This window comes from Neolamprologus multifasciatus, chromosome 8 (genome assembly GCF_963576455.1).
Source record: "Neolamprologus multifasciatus chromosome 8, fNeoMul1.2, whole genome shotgun sequence".
Classification (NCBI taxonomy): Eukaryota; Metazoa; Chordata; class Actinopteri; order Cichliformes; family Cichlidae; genus Neolamprologus; species Neolamprologus multifasciatus.
Genome location: NC_140446.1, coordinates 2,779,852 through 2,797,527, shown reverse-complemented (window position 1 = coordinate 2,797,527; position 17,676 = coordinate 2,779,852). Strand labels below are relative to the sequence as shown.

The following is a 17,676-nucleotide window of genomic DNA, read 5'->3' as shown; positions in this document are numbered from 1 at the left end:
CTCACCTCGTCTCCTCATGCTCGCACTCGTTTCATCATTTAGTCATCAAGATGTGCTTCAGCGTTCTGCCAAGGGAGGCTAAAAATGGCTACCACCTCCCTCTGACTAGCTGAGAGCTATATGGTGCTCAGGCTGCAGGCGGTACTAGTAAAGTGAGAGAAAAAAATGCAATATCCACTAAAATGTGAGTGCACCTTCTTACTTGTTCACTCTATGTTGGAGTGTGCTTAGTGAAGTTCCCTGAGGGGACTATCCAAGTAAACTAACTGACCTTAAGTACTAAACTTTTGTCCCTTTGGTTCTTGTCTCATTACAGTTAGCAGGAGAATGAATCTTCTCTATGTCATTAGAATTAGTGGTCAATAGCATTGATTTTACACAGCTGGTGAAGAAGAGACAAAAACAAAGCCTTTCTTTTATATTCTGGACCGTTACAAAGACAGACTCAAGCATTACCTGTCACATAACATTTACAGATCTGAACAGCATCGCATGACTGCACCAATAAATTATCACTAACTCTCTTTTCCCTCCTGCACTCTCTTCAGATATAGCAGCTTTTACTGCTGTCTAAGCTTTTTTCAGAGCCTACCTTCATTTTTCTACTGGAAAAAGCTTAGACATAAGATGCTAACACTTTCTTTTGTATTTCTACACAATCCCACTATGGCACACTTTAATTTGCATTTTTTAAAATAATGCTTCATAAATGTGCTATATGTAGGTATATGCTATACTCTGGGAATGCATTGGTTGCATCAATTACCTTCCCACCCACTCAAGACAATATTTGACATTCAACCAGCCACACGAGAAGCAGCTCTCTGCTCTGCATTGCTTAAAATAGTGTCAGATGAATTTTTTAAGGAGGTCACTTCCAGCTGCACAGAGCAGATGAGGGCCGCAGGAAGTCAAACACAAGAACAGCTTTAGAGAATACAAATACTTCACTTCCCAAATGTCCCAGGTATGATTTGAATCACCCACTACCCTGAAAATTAATTACCTATGCAAACCTATGACGCTAGCTAGCTTGAGGTGCTTTACCCTGCCCAGGTGAGTTGCTCACCTGTTTTTGGTTATGCCTGCTCTGTTCTGTGCTGTGAACGGAGCCAAACGTCCAAATATACAGTGGGGCAAAAAAGTATTTAGTCAGCCACCGATTGTGCAAGTTCCCCCACTTAAAATGATGACAGAGGTCAGTCATTTGCACCAGAGGTACACTTCAACTGTGAGAGACAGAATGTGAAAAAAAAATCCATGAATTCACATGGTAGGATTTGTAAAGAATTTATTCGTAAATCAGGGTGGAAAATAAGTATTTGGTCACCTCAAACAAGGAAAATCCCTGGCTCTCACAGACCTGTAACGTCTTCTGTAAGAAGCTTTTCTGTCCCCCACTCGTTACCTGTATGAATGGCACCTGTTTGACCTCATCATCTGTATAAAAGACACCTGTCCACAGCCTCAACCAGTCAGACTCCAAACTCCGCCATGGCCAAGACCAAAGAGCTTTCGAAGGACACCAGGAAAAGAATTGTAGACCTGCACCAGACTGGGAAGAGTGAATCTACAATAGGCAAGCAGCTTGGTGTGAAAAAATCAACTGTGGGAGCAATCATCAGAAAATGGAAGACATACAAGACCACTGATAATCTCCCTCGATCTGGGGCTCCACGCAAGATCTCATCCCGTGGGGTCAAAATGATCATGAGAACGGTGAGCAAAGATCCCAGAACCACACGGGGGGTCCTGGTGAATGACCTGCAGAGAGCTGGGACCAAAGTAACAAAGGTCACCATCAGTAACACACTACAACGGCAGGGAATCAAATCCCGCAGTGCCAGACGTGTTCCGCTGCTGAAGCCAGTGCATGTCCAGGCCCGTCTGAAGTTTGCCAGAGAGCACATGGATGATACAGCAGAGGATTGGGAGAATGTCATGTGGTCAGATGAAACCAAAGTAGAACTTTTTGGTATAAACTCAACTCGTCGTGTTTGGAGGAAGAAGAATACTGAGTTGCATCCCAAGAACACCATACCTACTGTGAAGCATGGGGGTGGAAACATCATGCTATGGGGCTGTTTTTCTGCCAAGGGGACAGGACGACTGATCCGTGTTAAGGACAGAATGAATGGGGCCAAGTATCGTGAGATTTTGAGCCAAAACCTCCTTCCATCAGTGAGAACTTTGAAGATGAAACGAGGCTGGGTCTTCCAACATGACAATGATCCAAAACACACCGCCCGGGCAACAAAGGAGTGGCTCCGTAAGAAGCATTTGAAAGTCCTGGAGTGGCCTGGCCAGTCTCCAGACCTCAACCCCATAGAAAATCTGTGGCGGGAGTTGAAAGTCCGTGTTGCTCGGCGACAGCCCCAAAACATCACTGCTCTTGAGAAGATCTGCATGGAGGAATGGGCCAAAATACCAGCTACTGTGTGTGCAAACCTGGTAAAGACCTATAGTAAACGTTTGACCTCTGTTATTGCCAACAAAGGTTATGTTACAAAGTATTGAGTTGTATTTTTGTTATTGACCAAATACTTATTTTCCACCCTGATTTACGAATAAATTCTTTACAAATCCTACCATGTGAATTCATGGATTTTTTTTTTCACATTCTGTCTCTCACAGTTGAAGTGTACCTCTGGTGCAAATTACTGACCTCTGTCATCATTTTAAGTGGGGGAACTTGCACAATCGGTGGCTGACTAAATACTTTTTTGCCCCACTGTAAATCGGTGGATCTTTAACAACTGTACAAGTTTACGTGTCCATTTTCTACAACTGTTTAATGCACATGTGACACTCTTGTGAATACTTGGAGCAGTTGGATGGAGTTGACTAGGGATGGGTATCGTTTAGGTTTTATCCGATACCGGTGCCAAACCGGTACTTCTGAAACGGTGCCGGTGCTTAAACCGGTGCTTAAAGAATGGAGAACACAAAATTGGTCCAAAAACCTCTCATGTTCAGCTGTTTTTTTGTAAAAAGATAACAATGTTAGCCTTTTCTGCAGCTATGGGGCATATATGGTATCACTCTTGGCTGGAAGCAGCTTAAACAATGGAAAAAACACAAACTTTGTCCAAAAACCTCTCATGTTTAACTGTTTTCCACTTTTTCTTTGGTCATTTTAGCCTTTTTGTCCAGGGTGAAGGGAGTATCTGCCATCAAACAAGAAGACAGCCGCATGTAGCTATGATGGTGTTTGCTAGTTCACCTTACATGCATTAATGTAATAACGTGGTTAGCCTACTCAACGTAAATTACACACGAACAACATTAAGCTACTCACGCAGAGAAGAACGGCTGCTGCTGCATCATCATCCTCATCATTTCTGCTACACTGGCAGGGCTAGGGGCCAGGACTCTCCTCTTCGGGTTTTGGGGGGATGTTGCTAACTCCGGGTCCGATAACAGGCACCACACCCGGAGTAGATGCGCTAGGTGGGTCTCGCAGCAAGCTATCAAATACGGCGCATTTCTCGGCTTTAAAAAAAACGCTACACATCGCCAGGTGTTTCATCGGATTTGAGGTGTTACCTCCTTTGACAGTATCACAGTATCAGCTTAAAGCACTTGTTGCAGCTGCTGAGTTTGCATCTTTTGCTGTGAAGTACAGCCAGACTTTGACTGCTTCGCCTTGGACATTTTTAATCTGTAGCTCTGCTCTAAAAGAACGTACGTATCTGGACCCGCCTACTATCCTCAGAAACGTAAAATGATTGGCTAGAATCTAAAGTGTATCACAGCTCAGGGAAATAAAGCACCGAAATGTGCACTGCTTTTCGGTCTGGTTACTACCGTTTATGTCAGAACCATCATGGCACCAGATACCGGTACCCATCCCTTGTGTTGACTTTGTAATGAAGACAGCTTATTTGTGCTTTTTTGGCAAAAATGAAGCAATAATATAGGATAGCACAAATACAAAATTGCATCAGATAACAATGCTTTGTACGTGTAGAAAGAAATGCATAATAGTTTTACATGGGCTCGTAATGAAAATGCACCAGCGGGGTTTAAATGCTCTGTATAAATTTTTCTGGCAAATAGGCTGTTTGTAGTCCTCAGATATTAATATACACGGTGTGTGAATTTGTCAGCAAGAGAGTTTTAAATAAACCACAGCAGACTTGGGCTCTGTAATTATCTCCCTGACAATAAAGGTAACTGAATGTAAATCTTCTTGTGTAGTATCGCTAAGCGCTAAATGGATATTGACTAATTTTAGAAAGCTGACTTATTCACCTCTTCCTCCCACTCGACGGCATCATGCTTCACTGTTAAGGGACCACTGTTTTATTTTTCCAGTTTTATTAAAAAAAATCTGTAAAATTCAAATTCAGAGGCTGACTTCCAAAATCCCCTGAGCTGGCCAGCTAATCCTGTATTTAACTGTTAAATTTGCATGTTCTCTTCCTTCTTTCTGCCGGCCAGCCTCCCAAACAACAGTGCTCCCTCTCTGTCCAATTATACTAAGAGCCCGATGCTCACTGAGAGCCAGTTGCACCAGCTTTCAGAGGATCAGCACAAACTGGCAGCAGAAATGACTCTGTGTGCTCTGTTTATTATGTATATGTGTGTGTGTGTGGAGCTGGGTGGCTCTGGTGTTGGCAGGAACTGGTGTGAGAGATTTACAGCTGAAGGCAATCCTGCCTGGCCGTCCTTCCAATCTGTTTCCCTGGTAACGGTTGCATTTAGGAAGCTGTCGGAAAACGAGGGGGGAAAAATGCTCTGCTGCCCAAACTGGGCAAACTGGGAACAAGATTTTATTTATGAGATTGGACAGGATGCACGAAGCCCACATGGAGGATAATTCAAGCCACCGAAGCTTTGCTTTGAGACAGAGACTGAAGAAAAAGAGCAGCACTGGGTTTGTGAGCCAGGATTGGAGTGTGTAAATATTATAAATCAGCTTCATTAATATTGTAACATGATTACATTTGGATCTTGCTTTTAATTATACCAGCGGGTTGGTTGTCGAGATTTCTAAGACTGAAAAACTGTGAATTTAGGAGAGCGAAGGTGCTTATCATCTCCCTCAATTCCAAAGTGCCTCACAGGGTGCCGTCAGTGTGGTCAACTGCTTTTTCAGTCCTTTTTAATTTCTGCTTTGTTGTGCGTGCTATGATATTGTGTGTGAAAAGCATTTATTGTAAGACTGATTGTAGTGTGAACGTGTGTTCACTTTTTCCAACCCATGCTATGATTACCAAACAGGAAAGAAGCTGATGTGGTAGTTTGCATTTTTACAGGTGTTGTGAGAGAAGAAAAGGAACGACATAAAACTATAACATAAAACTATAAAACAAACTTTAGCTTCCAAGTTGGAAAGATAAAAATTGAAGACTCTGTAAAATGTCCCACATAGTTGTCCAGTGTTTGACTTAATGTGGGGCTGCAGAGGATTTGTATGCCTGGTAGGCCTGTCCCACATCCTGAGACAGTGTCCCACATTTTCATTTGCTCAATTCTGCTAATATTCAAAAGTCAGCGGTGCAGGACAGACATCATCTTCTGGCTTTTATCCAGAAAAATCTTTATGACTCGCAGAAAGCAAGAAATCTCTCATCCTGGATGAAGTGCAGGCTCCACTTCTGCTGCACCTACACCAACACTAACAGTGTCATAAATTGCAGGAACAAGGTAAAAAACTTGGGCGTGTGGTTTGACATGGTGCTCTCTTTCGAGTCTCATGTAAAAGAGATAACAAAGACCGCCTTTTATCATTTGAGGAACATCAGCCAGAATCAGACAAGTTTTGTCAAGCGACACTGCAGAGGTTTTTGTCCATGCATTTGTGTCCTCACGTATTGATTATTGTAATGCTCTTCTTTCTGGGCTACCAAAGAAAAGTTTTAGAGGTCTGCAGATGGTGCAAAATGCAGCTGCTCGCATTTTAACAAGAACTGGGAAATTTGTGCACATTAGCCTGTACTGAGATCTCTTCATTGGCTACCTTGTCAGGTTCGAGCAGATTTTAAGGTCCTGCTGCTCACCTACAAGGCTTTAAACGGACTGGCACCTTCATACCTCTCGACCTTTTACATCTTTACGTTCCATCCCGTGCTCTCCGATCTCAGGACTCTGGCCTTATAAAGGTTCCTAGAGCCAGAAAAAAGACAGTTGGAGAGCTTTTTCTTTTTGTGCCCCGTTTCTGTGGAACAACCTCCCTCAAGATGTTAGGCAGGCTGCTCTGTGGAGGTTTTTAAAACTAAGCTGAAGACACATTTGTTCACCTTATCTTACATGTCTTAATTCTATGGCTTTTAGTTTTTAAATTTTTACTGTTTTTAACTTGTATTGTGTCTTTTACCTGTATTGCTATGTACCGCTTTTATTATTATTATTATTATTATTATTATTATTATTATTATTATTATCATTATCTTTTTAGTTTCAAATAGTTGTACAGCACTTTGTTTGAAAGCGCTTTATAAATAAAGTTATTATAATTATTATTATTATTATTATTATTATTAACAGGGAACATTTAGAGGGTCCACAAAGTTACGCAGGTTTCAATGAATGTGATGGAAACCACAAAAACATATATCTGTCCTCGACATGCTAAATAATTGGACTGTGTTAATTAAGTGTAACATACAAGACTTTGAGATTAGCTTAGCCAATTAGCAGCGTGTCCCAAATAGTCTCAGACAAACACTTTGATTCATTTTGTTGGTGTTTTCTGTCTTTTTTATTGTTACTGCTGCTGCATTTCTAAAACACAGATGACACACAAACACATATGCTAACAATGCTCATTCTGCACAACAGGACATCGATTAAAACACGTTTATGACAAGCTGGTAAAGGTAGGCCCGGATTTACTGTACCAATGCAGTTTTATTGTTATATAAAATATTACATACATATTACATGCTGATTAGAATCTACAGAATAATTAGTATATTACATAAACAAATAAATGTATAGGAGAGTAGAAATGAAACTATCTGACTGTGAAATACAGGTGCAGTGTTTGAGTACATGTACTTCCTTTGTATAATGAATTTTTGAAGGGCTTGAGCTCATTATTTGCTCATTATTTGAGTAACTTTCAGGGCAGCCTGCAGGAGTGTGATGACCTGGGTCTATGACAGGCACTAGACTGTGTTTCTGTATCTGGAGAGCTGATGAGGAGGGAATCCATGAAGCTCTGCGTGACATTAGAACTTGTGAATTGTATGACCATGTTTCCAGTTGTTCATGTTGATGTCCCAAAGACATCCATTTTTTTTTGGAAATGATCAGGTTGTATTTCCATAACTGCATTTAGTCTTAGCAGCAGACTTTGAATAGGACAGAATAGAAAACCATCATAAAAATGCACATGAGGTTGTTGCAGTGTGAGCTTGTTTCTAGGGCACTGCAGTAAAGCAAAATAATAACGCTTCAACTCATCCCCCTGAATCTTATTATACAAAAACATCCTTTTTATTTGGTTACAACAAATTAAAGTTAGCCGGAGTCATTTCTTTTTTCAAATCACCATCAAATGTCTGTATCGTATAGAAAAAATGTAATAAAAAAGCAAATTCCACTACCTTTCATTTCGGCGTTGTACTGTGCAGAGGTGTAATGTGGTTCTGGGTAACTGCTAGAAGACTATAATGTTTCCGAGAATTTAATTTCCATCAAAAACACGACTTTAGGCAATGAATCAAGCATTTGAAAATATGAGATATCATAAGAAAGAAATGCAATGAAAAGGCCTTAAAGTCATTGCTGCTTTAGTGCCTTAATAAGATGCTTTAATGTACAATTTGATCACATGAATCTCATCCCACTGCTAACGCTCTCGTTCTGTCACTCTGTGTCCTGCAGATGGCGCTCCACTGAGTGAACTGTCCTGGTCATCATCCCTGGCTGTGGTGGCCATCTCGTTCTCGGGTCTCTTCACCTTCGTCTTCCTCATGCTGGCCTGCCTCTGCTGCAAGAAGGGCAAGATTGGCTTCAAGGTGCGCCACTTCATCTGCTTCCATGTGCAATATGATTACATCTGAGGCATAGTCACACATTTGCGCATAAATTAACGCACGAGTTTATGGACTCTTGCATAGAGATGTGCATGCTTGCTTTCCCTGCACATAAGTGTTACTGCAAATGGCCTAAAAGCAGAACATTCCTCACAGTTTGTTATTACTGTTACTTATACTCACGTTGATGGAAAGAAGGATAAATAGCGCACAGAGGTGGTGTTGTCCGTGTCTGTGGAGTGGTCGGAGGCCTGCAGCTTTTCAGAAGCGTCTTGTGGCTGATGTTAGACCCCGTTTCTGAGCAAAACGCTGAAATGGGTCATGGCACCCGAGAAAATAGGACAAGGAACAAGGAAGATGGTGTGTACAAAAATACTTGAATATGTGCCCTTGTCTGCAGTTATTCTGTTTTATTGTGAGCTGAGTTTCCTTTTGCAGCTGTGCTGTAAAACAAGTATGGTTGTTTACAATCAGGGTTTGAATGAAAACCTGCAGTATGTAGCAGGTGCCTTCATCTCTGTATTTTTCCTCTGCACAGTCTCACCAGCAAGAAAATAACAAGAAACAGAGGGAGGTTGTTATTTAACTGAAAACTGTAAGATAGACTTAAACATTTAATAGGAAATTAAATAGAAAATAACAAAAATCCACAATGGAAACTGTTTGAAACTAAGTTAAACTCTCGGATCTGCCCACTGTCTCCTCCCAGCTGGACATGCCTTAAAACATCTCACCTAACAGCCAACCAGCAGTGCTCTGCCACGACTCATCAAGGAGTTCACTTCCTATTTGAAATGGGGGAGAGGGGATAGTCTACTTGGTCAGCAATGCTTAGTGGTTGGTTCATGCCACATTAAAATCCATGCAATCAGGGTCCAAAGGTAGCCAGCGGAGTACCTGCATTCATCGTCATTCTCACCACCTCTTATGTGTAGTCCATGAGTTTGGACCAAGGCAAGGCTGAAATGGATTGGACATGTGTCGTGGAGGGATAGTGGATAGATTAGACAAAGGATGCTGAAGATGAAGCTACCAGGCAGGAGGAAAAGAGAACACAGAGGTTTTTACAGTAGATGCAGATGAAGGAGGACGTGCAGAGGGTTGGTGCAACACACAAGGATGCTGGGATGGGGTCAGGTGGAGGCAGATGATGATTCTTGATCATGACTCTTCTGCTAAGTTCTACACATGATCATTTAAAACAATGAACATCAACTCAGAAATTGTTTCACTTTCTATGACTGCAACTAGTGGCAGAGAACAGCTGTTATCCCAGAAGTGGAGCAGGCAAGACCCTCCACCTCTTTTGATTGTAAGGGTCACAGGTCACCTGGTGAGAGGCAACCTGTCAACAAACAGTCATGCAGTCGCTCTCAGACATGATGACATGATTTGCAAATAATGTCATCCAGTTTATAAACACATAGATTGATCGCTCCATGTTTGGCAATCTGAGGCAGTCGTTGCCAACAAGGGCAACTTGTCTGCAACATCTCTTTGCAACAGAAGACTCGGCTCAACTAGTTGGCAACTGGTTTTATACTGGTTCCTATATGAAAGCAAGGTTGCCAAGAAAGTATGTAATGTTTTAGTTAACTTGCTGTCCTACAGCACCTACATCACCTCCCTGGAGTCCAGTCCAGGTCAGACGCGTTACTGTAATCTGATTACTTTTTTCAAGTAACGATTAAAGTAAGGGATTACTATTGCAAAAACGGTAATTAGATTACCGTTACTTTCCCGTAGGAACGCTGCGTTACTGTGTTACTAAAACAGTGATTTTTTTGCGAGAATGTCTCATGACAGTGACGTAAGCGAGTGCGACGTTCGTGACAACAGCTGTGTGCAGATCAACAATGGATCATATATCGAGTGCAGAGAGAGTATGAGCGTGCAGCGTTTAAAGCGTGGAAGTACTGACCTTACTTTGAGTTTGATTCCATAAAAAGTGACAAAAACATTAGTGTCCGTTGTGCGTGGGAAGAAAACTTCTTTTTACAGCGAAAAACCCCTAAACTTCCAAACAAGCACCGAGTAGCTACGACGTAATGGGAAACTCACAGAGAAACTCGCGGATTCTTCCACTGACCGCTGCACACCTGCACCAGGGTAAACCTCCGCCTACCCCACTCCTGCTTTACAGGTGAAAATAGAGCAACAGGACCGCTAGTCTTTGACTTTATTTATTTTCTGCTGTGTTTTACTTGCATCTATTTGAAAGACTGAGTGTAAACACACAAAAAATATATATTTTATGTGCTGGAATGTGCAGAAAATAGGTTTAAATGTTAAACTAATTTCTTCCAGTCAGAGAATGTTGCATATAATTAAATTTTTGCTTGATGCATAAAGTTAAAAGATTAAAACTAATAAAACAAGTTTTAAAAGGAGACTTTTCCATTTGATTACATTTTGTATGATGGATTATGCAGAAAAAGTAGAATTGGGCTGAAAGATCTATCACTTTATCACCTATTCAGGTTGTAAATCATGTTTTTAAAAAGTAACTAAGTAATTAATTACTTTTGAAAATAAGTAATCAGTAAAGTAATGGGATTACTTTTTGGAGGAAGTTATCAGTAATTAGTTACTGATTACTTTTTCAAGTAACTTGACCAACACTGGTCCAGGTTCTGGCTGGACTCTGAATGTAAGCAGTTAATTTAAATTCCTGTTGATATAAGTCAGATTTACAATAAATGGAAACAGATTTGCAATTTTTACCAAGCACATTAAACAGACTGGACCCTGTTTTCTCTACTGTGACTGTAGCATTACACTGACATCACCATGATTAGTGAAGACATGGCCTCTTCTCATTGGCTAAAAATGACTTGGTAATCATTTCCTTTCACCTAATAGCATGTTCACAGTCCAGGTTTAGCATGTTAGCTTTAACTGACACTTGTGCAAAAAATTCCAAAATATCCTATTTGCACCTTTTTCAAAATGTGGGTGCAAAATTTTTTCTATATTTTGTTTCACATTTCAAGAAAACAAATATTTAATATTTAAAAAAAGATTAATTCCCTTGCTTTGTTAATACGACGTTCTCTTTGGTCTCCCACAGCAAGCCTCTACTGTGCTCCATATTAATGATTAATTCTTTACTTTATTAATTTATGTAGCATCATTATGTACGGAATTAACATAATTCAAGGCGCTTTAGAGGAAATTGCAGAATCATTTATGCTACTGTGAAGCTGTTGAATGAGTGTGATTAGGCCTGCCAGATAACCTTTCCTCACAGAGGCAGGGACATGTACGATTGTTTTAATAATGAGACATGTTCGCCTTTAGGTACATCTCCATCCTCTCTCTCTTCTCATCTCCTTATTTTTCACCACTTCCTCTCACTCTGGATCAGGAATGTCTGATTGCAACAATGTTTCAAGTCATATTACATAACATCCTGTTCTTTCTTCAGCACTAAATGCATGATGGGTTGTCAGGCTGTATGTTACAAAAACTGATTCCTAGTGAATATATATGATGTGCCTCATGTCTGGTTTTTGTCTTTGGCTGGTTGGACCACCCACTTCAAAAACCTGTCGAGAGGAGTGGGAAGAGAGGGAAGTGAGAGGGAGCAAGGGCGTGAGGAAGGGCATACCCATGAGCCTGCAGTGCATCCGGCCTCGGGGCCCCATCTGGAATTAGACACAGCTTCTCCCAGAAGGAAGGGGGATTTTTAGAGATAGGAAAAAACACTTCGAGGAGGGGGGGCGAGCGAAAAGGTCTCTGTGTTTTACAGACAGTAGCGGGGAGGTGAGAGTGCTTAAGCTGTTTGTTATCATCTCATCTAATTAAAAAAGGACCCATGTTACCCAGTACAGATAATTATATTCCTGTCTATAGAGCTGTATGAGACAAGTATGGAGCAAAATCTAAACTGAGCCGTAAAAAGAAGCAATAATAATGTAATAATAATAACAGTAAACCTGCTTCCTAAATATCTATACATAATATATATATATATAATATAACAGTTTTCATACTGAAAGTCTCTCAGTTATACAGTCACTCGACCATGAATAGTTCCTCTGCTTTTCTATTCTTAATGTACAGCTTCGATACCTCAGCGCCCTTTAACCCCTCCATCTGCTTCACATCCACAGCCAACGTCATCAAACCAGTTAATCTAACAAGCGTTTTTGTTTAGACAAGTTTCACACATACACATGGAACATGATCCATAGCAAGGGGATTTTTAGAAAACCTAAATAAGTTATAGAGCTAGTCAACTCTAAGTGTAGACTAAGGTCGGTGAGGTCAGAGGTTAAAAGGCAGAGAGAAAAGCAGTGAAATAAATGTCCTTACAAGCGTTGTGTTAATAAAAAATACATCTGGCTGTTTTCTTTTCTTGGTTTTGTGGAGAGGGGACTGCCCCGCAGATGTTCTCTGGCTTTGAGTAGAGAAAGGAAGAGAGCGAGTGATGTCACACATATAGTATGTGAATACCCCCCCATCCCCCCCACCTCTACTCCCTCACCCTTCATCCCTCCTCCTCCTCTCACTTGTATTTTTTTCTCTCACACATTTTTCTGGGGGCTCAGTTTCTCCCCTCTCCCCTCATGAGATAACCATAAGTTCAGTCCCACTTGTGAACTGGGAGATACTGCTCCTCCCTCTTCCTCTGTGTCCCCCCCCTTTCTGGTTCTCCCCCCATCCCCAGTAATCCCAGGGACACTCAGTGGTCAAGCTGCAAACCTTTGTCTTCCTTCTTCTCTGTGGAGCAACAGTGAAACTCTCAGTGCAGCGTGATGAAGCCTTTTGCTGCAGCCGCTCTTCCTGCCACTGCCATCATCCTGCTGCCCTCGACCAATGGGAGCCGTGAAGTGGGGCGGGGGGGGCACTCAGTGTGTATGTAAGGGGGAAAAAAGAGGTTGAGATGCTGTAACCCAATTTTGAGGGCATTTGGGATGTCATCTTCACCTGCAGATTTTGGGGAGAGGTAAGCTTGCAGATGATGTTGTAGAGAATTGATTTATTGTCGCTAAGAAGGAAACTTTAAAGTAAATATTGGAAACAGACATTTTGCAAAGGAAATCCAAAGATGTCGAGAGGTTTTCTTTATCTTAATGACAAGTGCATTTGTTGTTAAGGTTTTTCCCCTTTTAGTAGTTTTGAGATGAGTCAAGATGAGTCAAGCAAAAATGACATTTCTATAAAGCATGATGGAAATCGTGTGCTGCTTTTATCTGTTTCATACGATTGCAGAACCTTTAGGTTTTGGACTCATTACAGGACATTTGTGCACAATAATGAAAAGTACACATGTTTTGCAGCCATAGATTAAACACTTTGACTGCAGAAGTCACAGAATGGGATGCTTATGGTGTTGTGTAAATGCTGTTGTATGTGTGTGCGCAAGTCTGCAGTGACAGTGTGGAGAGTGAAACCACATGTTGAATGGGAGGGCGAGCAGGGCCGTGTGAAGATTTGGATCTGAAGAGGGAGGGGTGCAGCGTGCACTAATGTGTGCGTGTGCGTGTGTGTGTGTGTGTGTGCGTGTGCACTTTCTTGGGGGACAGACAGGATGAGGCGTGAGATGGAGGTGTTTATGCGTGCATGTGTTTGTGTGGGTGTTGCAGAGGGCCACAGAAGGTCAGTTTTTTCCAGCGATGGGACACCGCTGCTTTCCAGCTCCCATCTGAGAGATTTTATTCTGACATCCGGTGTGTGTGCGCGCGTGTGTGTGTGTGTGTGTGTGTGTGTGTGTGTGTGTGACCACCTCCCTCCCCTCCTCGTTCATTGCTTCATCGATGTGTGACTACGTTCAGCAGAGGCTTTCACCAGCTCCTAAGTGCATTTTTTTGAATTGAATGTTTAGAAACAAGACCTGTGACCTTTTTTATGCAACATTCAAAAGAATATCAACAGCCAAAGTGAGCTAATATTTAAAAAATGTGAATCTGCTCCAGAATGTAATGGCTTTTTCCTGTGACGATGCCACGCCTCTCCACCGAGTTTCATGAAATTCAGCTTTGCAGCTGTTGTGCAAAATTGTTCAGCCCTGGCAGAGAAAGAAGCTCTTTTTTTCTATCTTTGGTTGAATGCTGAATCTTTCATCTTTAGTTTGTAGTACAGCATTTATTCTTCATATTTCTCAATAGTGGTTTAGAGCGCAAGTTGATTTTTAGTATAGTTAGTATCATAGATTCTTCACTATGTTCATTCATACAACATTTTTACAAATATGGGCACAGTTTTTCTTTGTTTTTTCTTTGTTAACAATTTAAAACAAGTTACCTTACTCGCCTCTTGTTTTCAGCTTCTTTCAAGTTCAATTTGATGTTTAACCATGTTAAAGGATCTGTCTTGCCAGGGATGTGGGTGTGACACCAACCTCCCTAATCCACTCACAGATGCATTGATCACTCTGCCTGCTGCTGTTTAGGGCCTGTGAAGCAGAGGGATTGGCTAAATTGGGAGTAAATCACATTAAAAGACCCCCTTTGTGCCTTAGTGTTTAATAAATATGTTCACTGTCAATTTTGCATGAAAATTCAATTTAAAGAAAACCATTTTTTTGTGGAGTGAAAGTCAGACAGCGAAGCTCTCGTCTCCAGTCTGTCCTCTGCATGTTTCCAAAACGCGTAAGTCATCAAGCTTATCTCAGAAGAGGATTGAGATACATGTAATCTTAGAGCTAATAATCTCTGGACATTCCAGACTGGCTTTGTTTACACTGCGACTCTCCAACAGTTTTACAAACAGCTCACAGAAACGCAGAACCGAGCCAGGACAGCTTGTTTCAGTTTATCTCAGCTCTGCTTCAGCGCTTGTGCCAAAATATCATCAACTTTCTACATAACCATACATCAGTGCCACAATAATCAGGGTTAGTGCAAACAAAAACAACAAAAATCTCTGTTTTCTGTTGTTGAGGATCAGTGACGATAACTGAGGATCGCCCTGGCCCCTCCCCTCTCACAGGCCTACAGCAGCCTGATTGAACTGTATGATGCAAACCCGCATGGAAGAGTTTGTAGTGTAAAGCTGCAAAGTTAAAGGTGCAAAAGTCTTGAGCTTTGTATTGTTCTTTATATTTTATTATAAAGGAGCTTGTTACTCAATATTTAGTATGAGCACCTTTATTTTTCAGCCTGAACTCTTTCTGAAGCTTTCTTGGAAGAAAGGTTTTAACAGGAAGAAACCACCAAGACCGACTGTCACGAGGGAACAGGGAGGACTCGGCGCAGACTGAAATCACAGAAAACTTGATTTTATTTACACAGTCCTGGTGCACTATATACAGGTGAAGGAGAAGGGGGCCAAGGTTCCCAGGGGTACAGGGAAGAATCGGGAAAAGTGTCCTCTCTTGCTCCGCTCCACACGAAAAGAACAATGCACTTGGAAAGGTCCTTTCCTCACACACGCCACTCTAACTGCGGCACTCACGAACAGGCTTCGGTGTCCAAACTTCCAAACCGAGCACGAAGAATCTGTATACAGAGATCAGGAATTAACACGGAAAACGTTCACGAAGAGAGCTCAAAACTGGCTTAGGCTAAAGTAGCACTGACGAGCGTTACTCAATAGTCCAGCGGCGAGGTGCTCTCAGTCACTGCCTTAAGTAGCGAGAGCAAACAAGGGCTGGATCCCAATTCAGGGTCTGCAGCCTTAAAGGCCGCATTTTAAGGCCGATTACGTCACAGCGACGCGACGAAGGCTGTCCCAATTCAAAGGCTGCTCGAAATGCGGCCCTCAAATGCGTCCTTCATTTCCCTGAATTTCAAGGATGTGGCGGTGTAGCCTTCAAGGCCCAACATATCCCAGAATGCACAGCGGTGGGTGTGGATAAAAAAAAAAAAACGGCGGATGAGGCCCGAAGAGTAACTTAGTAAACTGAGTTCTGAATATTATGTCACTTATTTATGTGCAAATGTTTAATAACGAAGAGCATTAAAACATTCCTGTTGGCCACATGTCGGCAAAGTCATGTGACATTAGTGACGTTTGTACTAACTTGGTTTTACAGCCTTTACTTTAAGGTCAGCTATTGAACGGCGTATATTTTAATCAGAGAATGATCAAAGCTCATGTAGAAACAAACAAACACATGAACAAAAGATTTTCTCCTTCATTTCTGTCAAACAAAGCTGTATGAAACGTTTCCAGCTGTTAGTATCATGGTTGCTAGGCAACCTGGGCAGCGCGACGGAGGCTAGACCGTCCCATTTCACAAGCCTCGCACTTCCGGCCTTAGCGATCTTTAAGTACGCGGCCCTTGAGGATCGTTGAGGCTGCGTACTTTAAGGCTGCAGACCCTGAATTGGGATACAGCCAAGGTGAGGAGCCACAGGTGTTTGCTTGCAGGTGGTGAAGGCCAGGGGCGGGAGCCCACAATGAGCTCCGCCCAGGCAGCAAGTAGAGAGAGAGAGGAGAGAGACAAAAGCAACACACATGTAGCCACACAGGGCCAGCCGGGCAGGCACGGGGACCATGACACCGACATTCTTCCTGAAATGGTTAGGCACAAGGAATGGGCTGATAATGACTGAAAAATAAAAGTTTAAATCATGAATCATTAGTGAGGTGATGCTGTGTCATTTCTTGACAGCAGCTGTGTTTGTTCAGGTTAAGGTTCAACCTGCTGCGACGACTACAACGGTAATGTTTCTTGTTGCACTCGTGGGCTGTAATGAGCCATGAGCTTTATTTTGACAACACATGGTCTGATGGGTACAGGTGTGAGGTAGTTTCAGTAGGTTCCCATAATGTTATAAAAATGGTAGTTAATTGAACTCAGGTTGAATAATGAAGTAGAGAAAACACTGACATCACTGTAATATAAATGCACAGGCCAAAAGCTGCAGTGTTTTCATTGGTATGCTTTGATTTAACATACATTAACACACAGCAAGTTTCCATCATGAATATTTTCCTCAAATTACAAAACGGGGGAAGTCTCTGGAGGATTTTCACTTCTAATGTGCGAGTTGCATTTTAAGGAGCTGACTGAACTTTCAAATTAAATGCTGTTTAAGTTTGAAGTTACATAATTATTGAAATTTTGCTCCACACTGTTCTTTTTTTTCATGTGGGAGCAGACTCTTCATTAGCTTGACCTTTGACCTTTTGTGCTTGTTTGCTGGCGTGTTGCAGGAATTCAAGAATGTGGACGGGGAGGAGTACCATGCAGACATGTCCACCTTGGCCTCGCCGGCCTCCCAGGGTAGTCCTGACGTCTACATCCTGCCGCTCACTGAGGTGTCCCTGCCGGTCGCCAAGCAACCAGCTCGATCAGGTGAGTTCAGTTCAGTTTAGCTGAGCCAGGGCTGGAGCCAATCAGCTGGACCAAAATTTCCCTGCAATTCACCTAATGCAAGGGTATCAAACATAAGACCCGGGCCAGTCTTTGCCAGGCCGATTCTCCATCCGACTGGATGGGATTGGAAAATTGGAAAATATTTCAGTCTGGTTGGTCAAAGTGGGCTGTATATGTCCTAGGATGTAAAAACAGACTGCCATCTTTAAACTACAACATGTTTAGTGCTCGGTAACGGGAGGTAAATTAAGCTAAATAGTTAAAATAACTTCTCTGGATTCAAAAAAGAACAATTTTTATCTTTATTTTACTTTTAGGAAATCTAGCGTTGATTCCATTTCTGAACTGAAATAAAACATGTTAATGTTTGTTTGCATGCTGATTACTCAGCTGTGTTTTTTCATTACAACACACTCG

The 17,676-nt window shown here is 41.8% G+C and overlaps 1 protein-coding gene across 3 annotated transcripts in view; it reads left to right on the top strand.

Annotated features, from left to right (window-relative positions):
* Positions 1–17,676, top strand: part of aatkb (apoptosis-associated tyrosine kinase b) — an 82,164-nt gene that overhangs the window by 38,226 nt on the left and 26,262 nt on the right. For 2 of the 3 annotated variants that reach the window (XM_085170461.1, XM_085170462.1), the window contains exons 2-3: positions 7,837–7,970; positions 17,097–17,238. In XM_085170461.1, the coding sequence (XP_085026587.1) occupies positions 7,837–7,970; positions 17,097–17,238 (276 nt within the window). Of the gene's footprint in view, positions 1–7,836; positions 7,971–11,975; positions 12,940–17,096; positions 17,239–17,676 lie in introns of those variants that run through there. The other variant, XM_085170463.1, reaches the window with a different exon arrangement.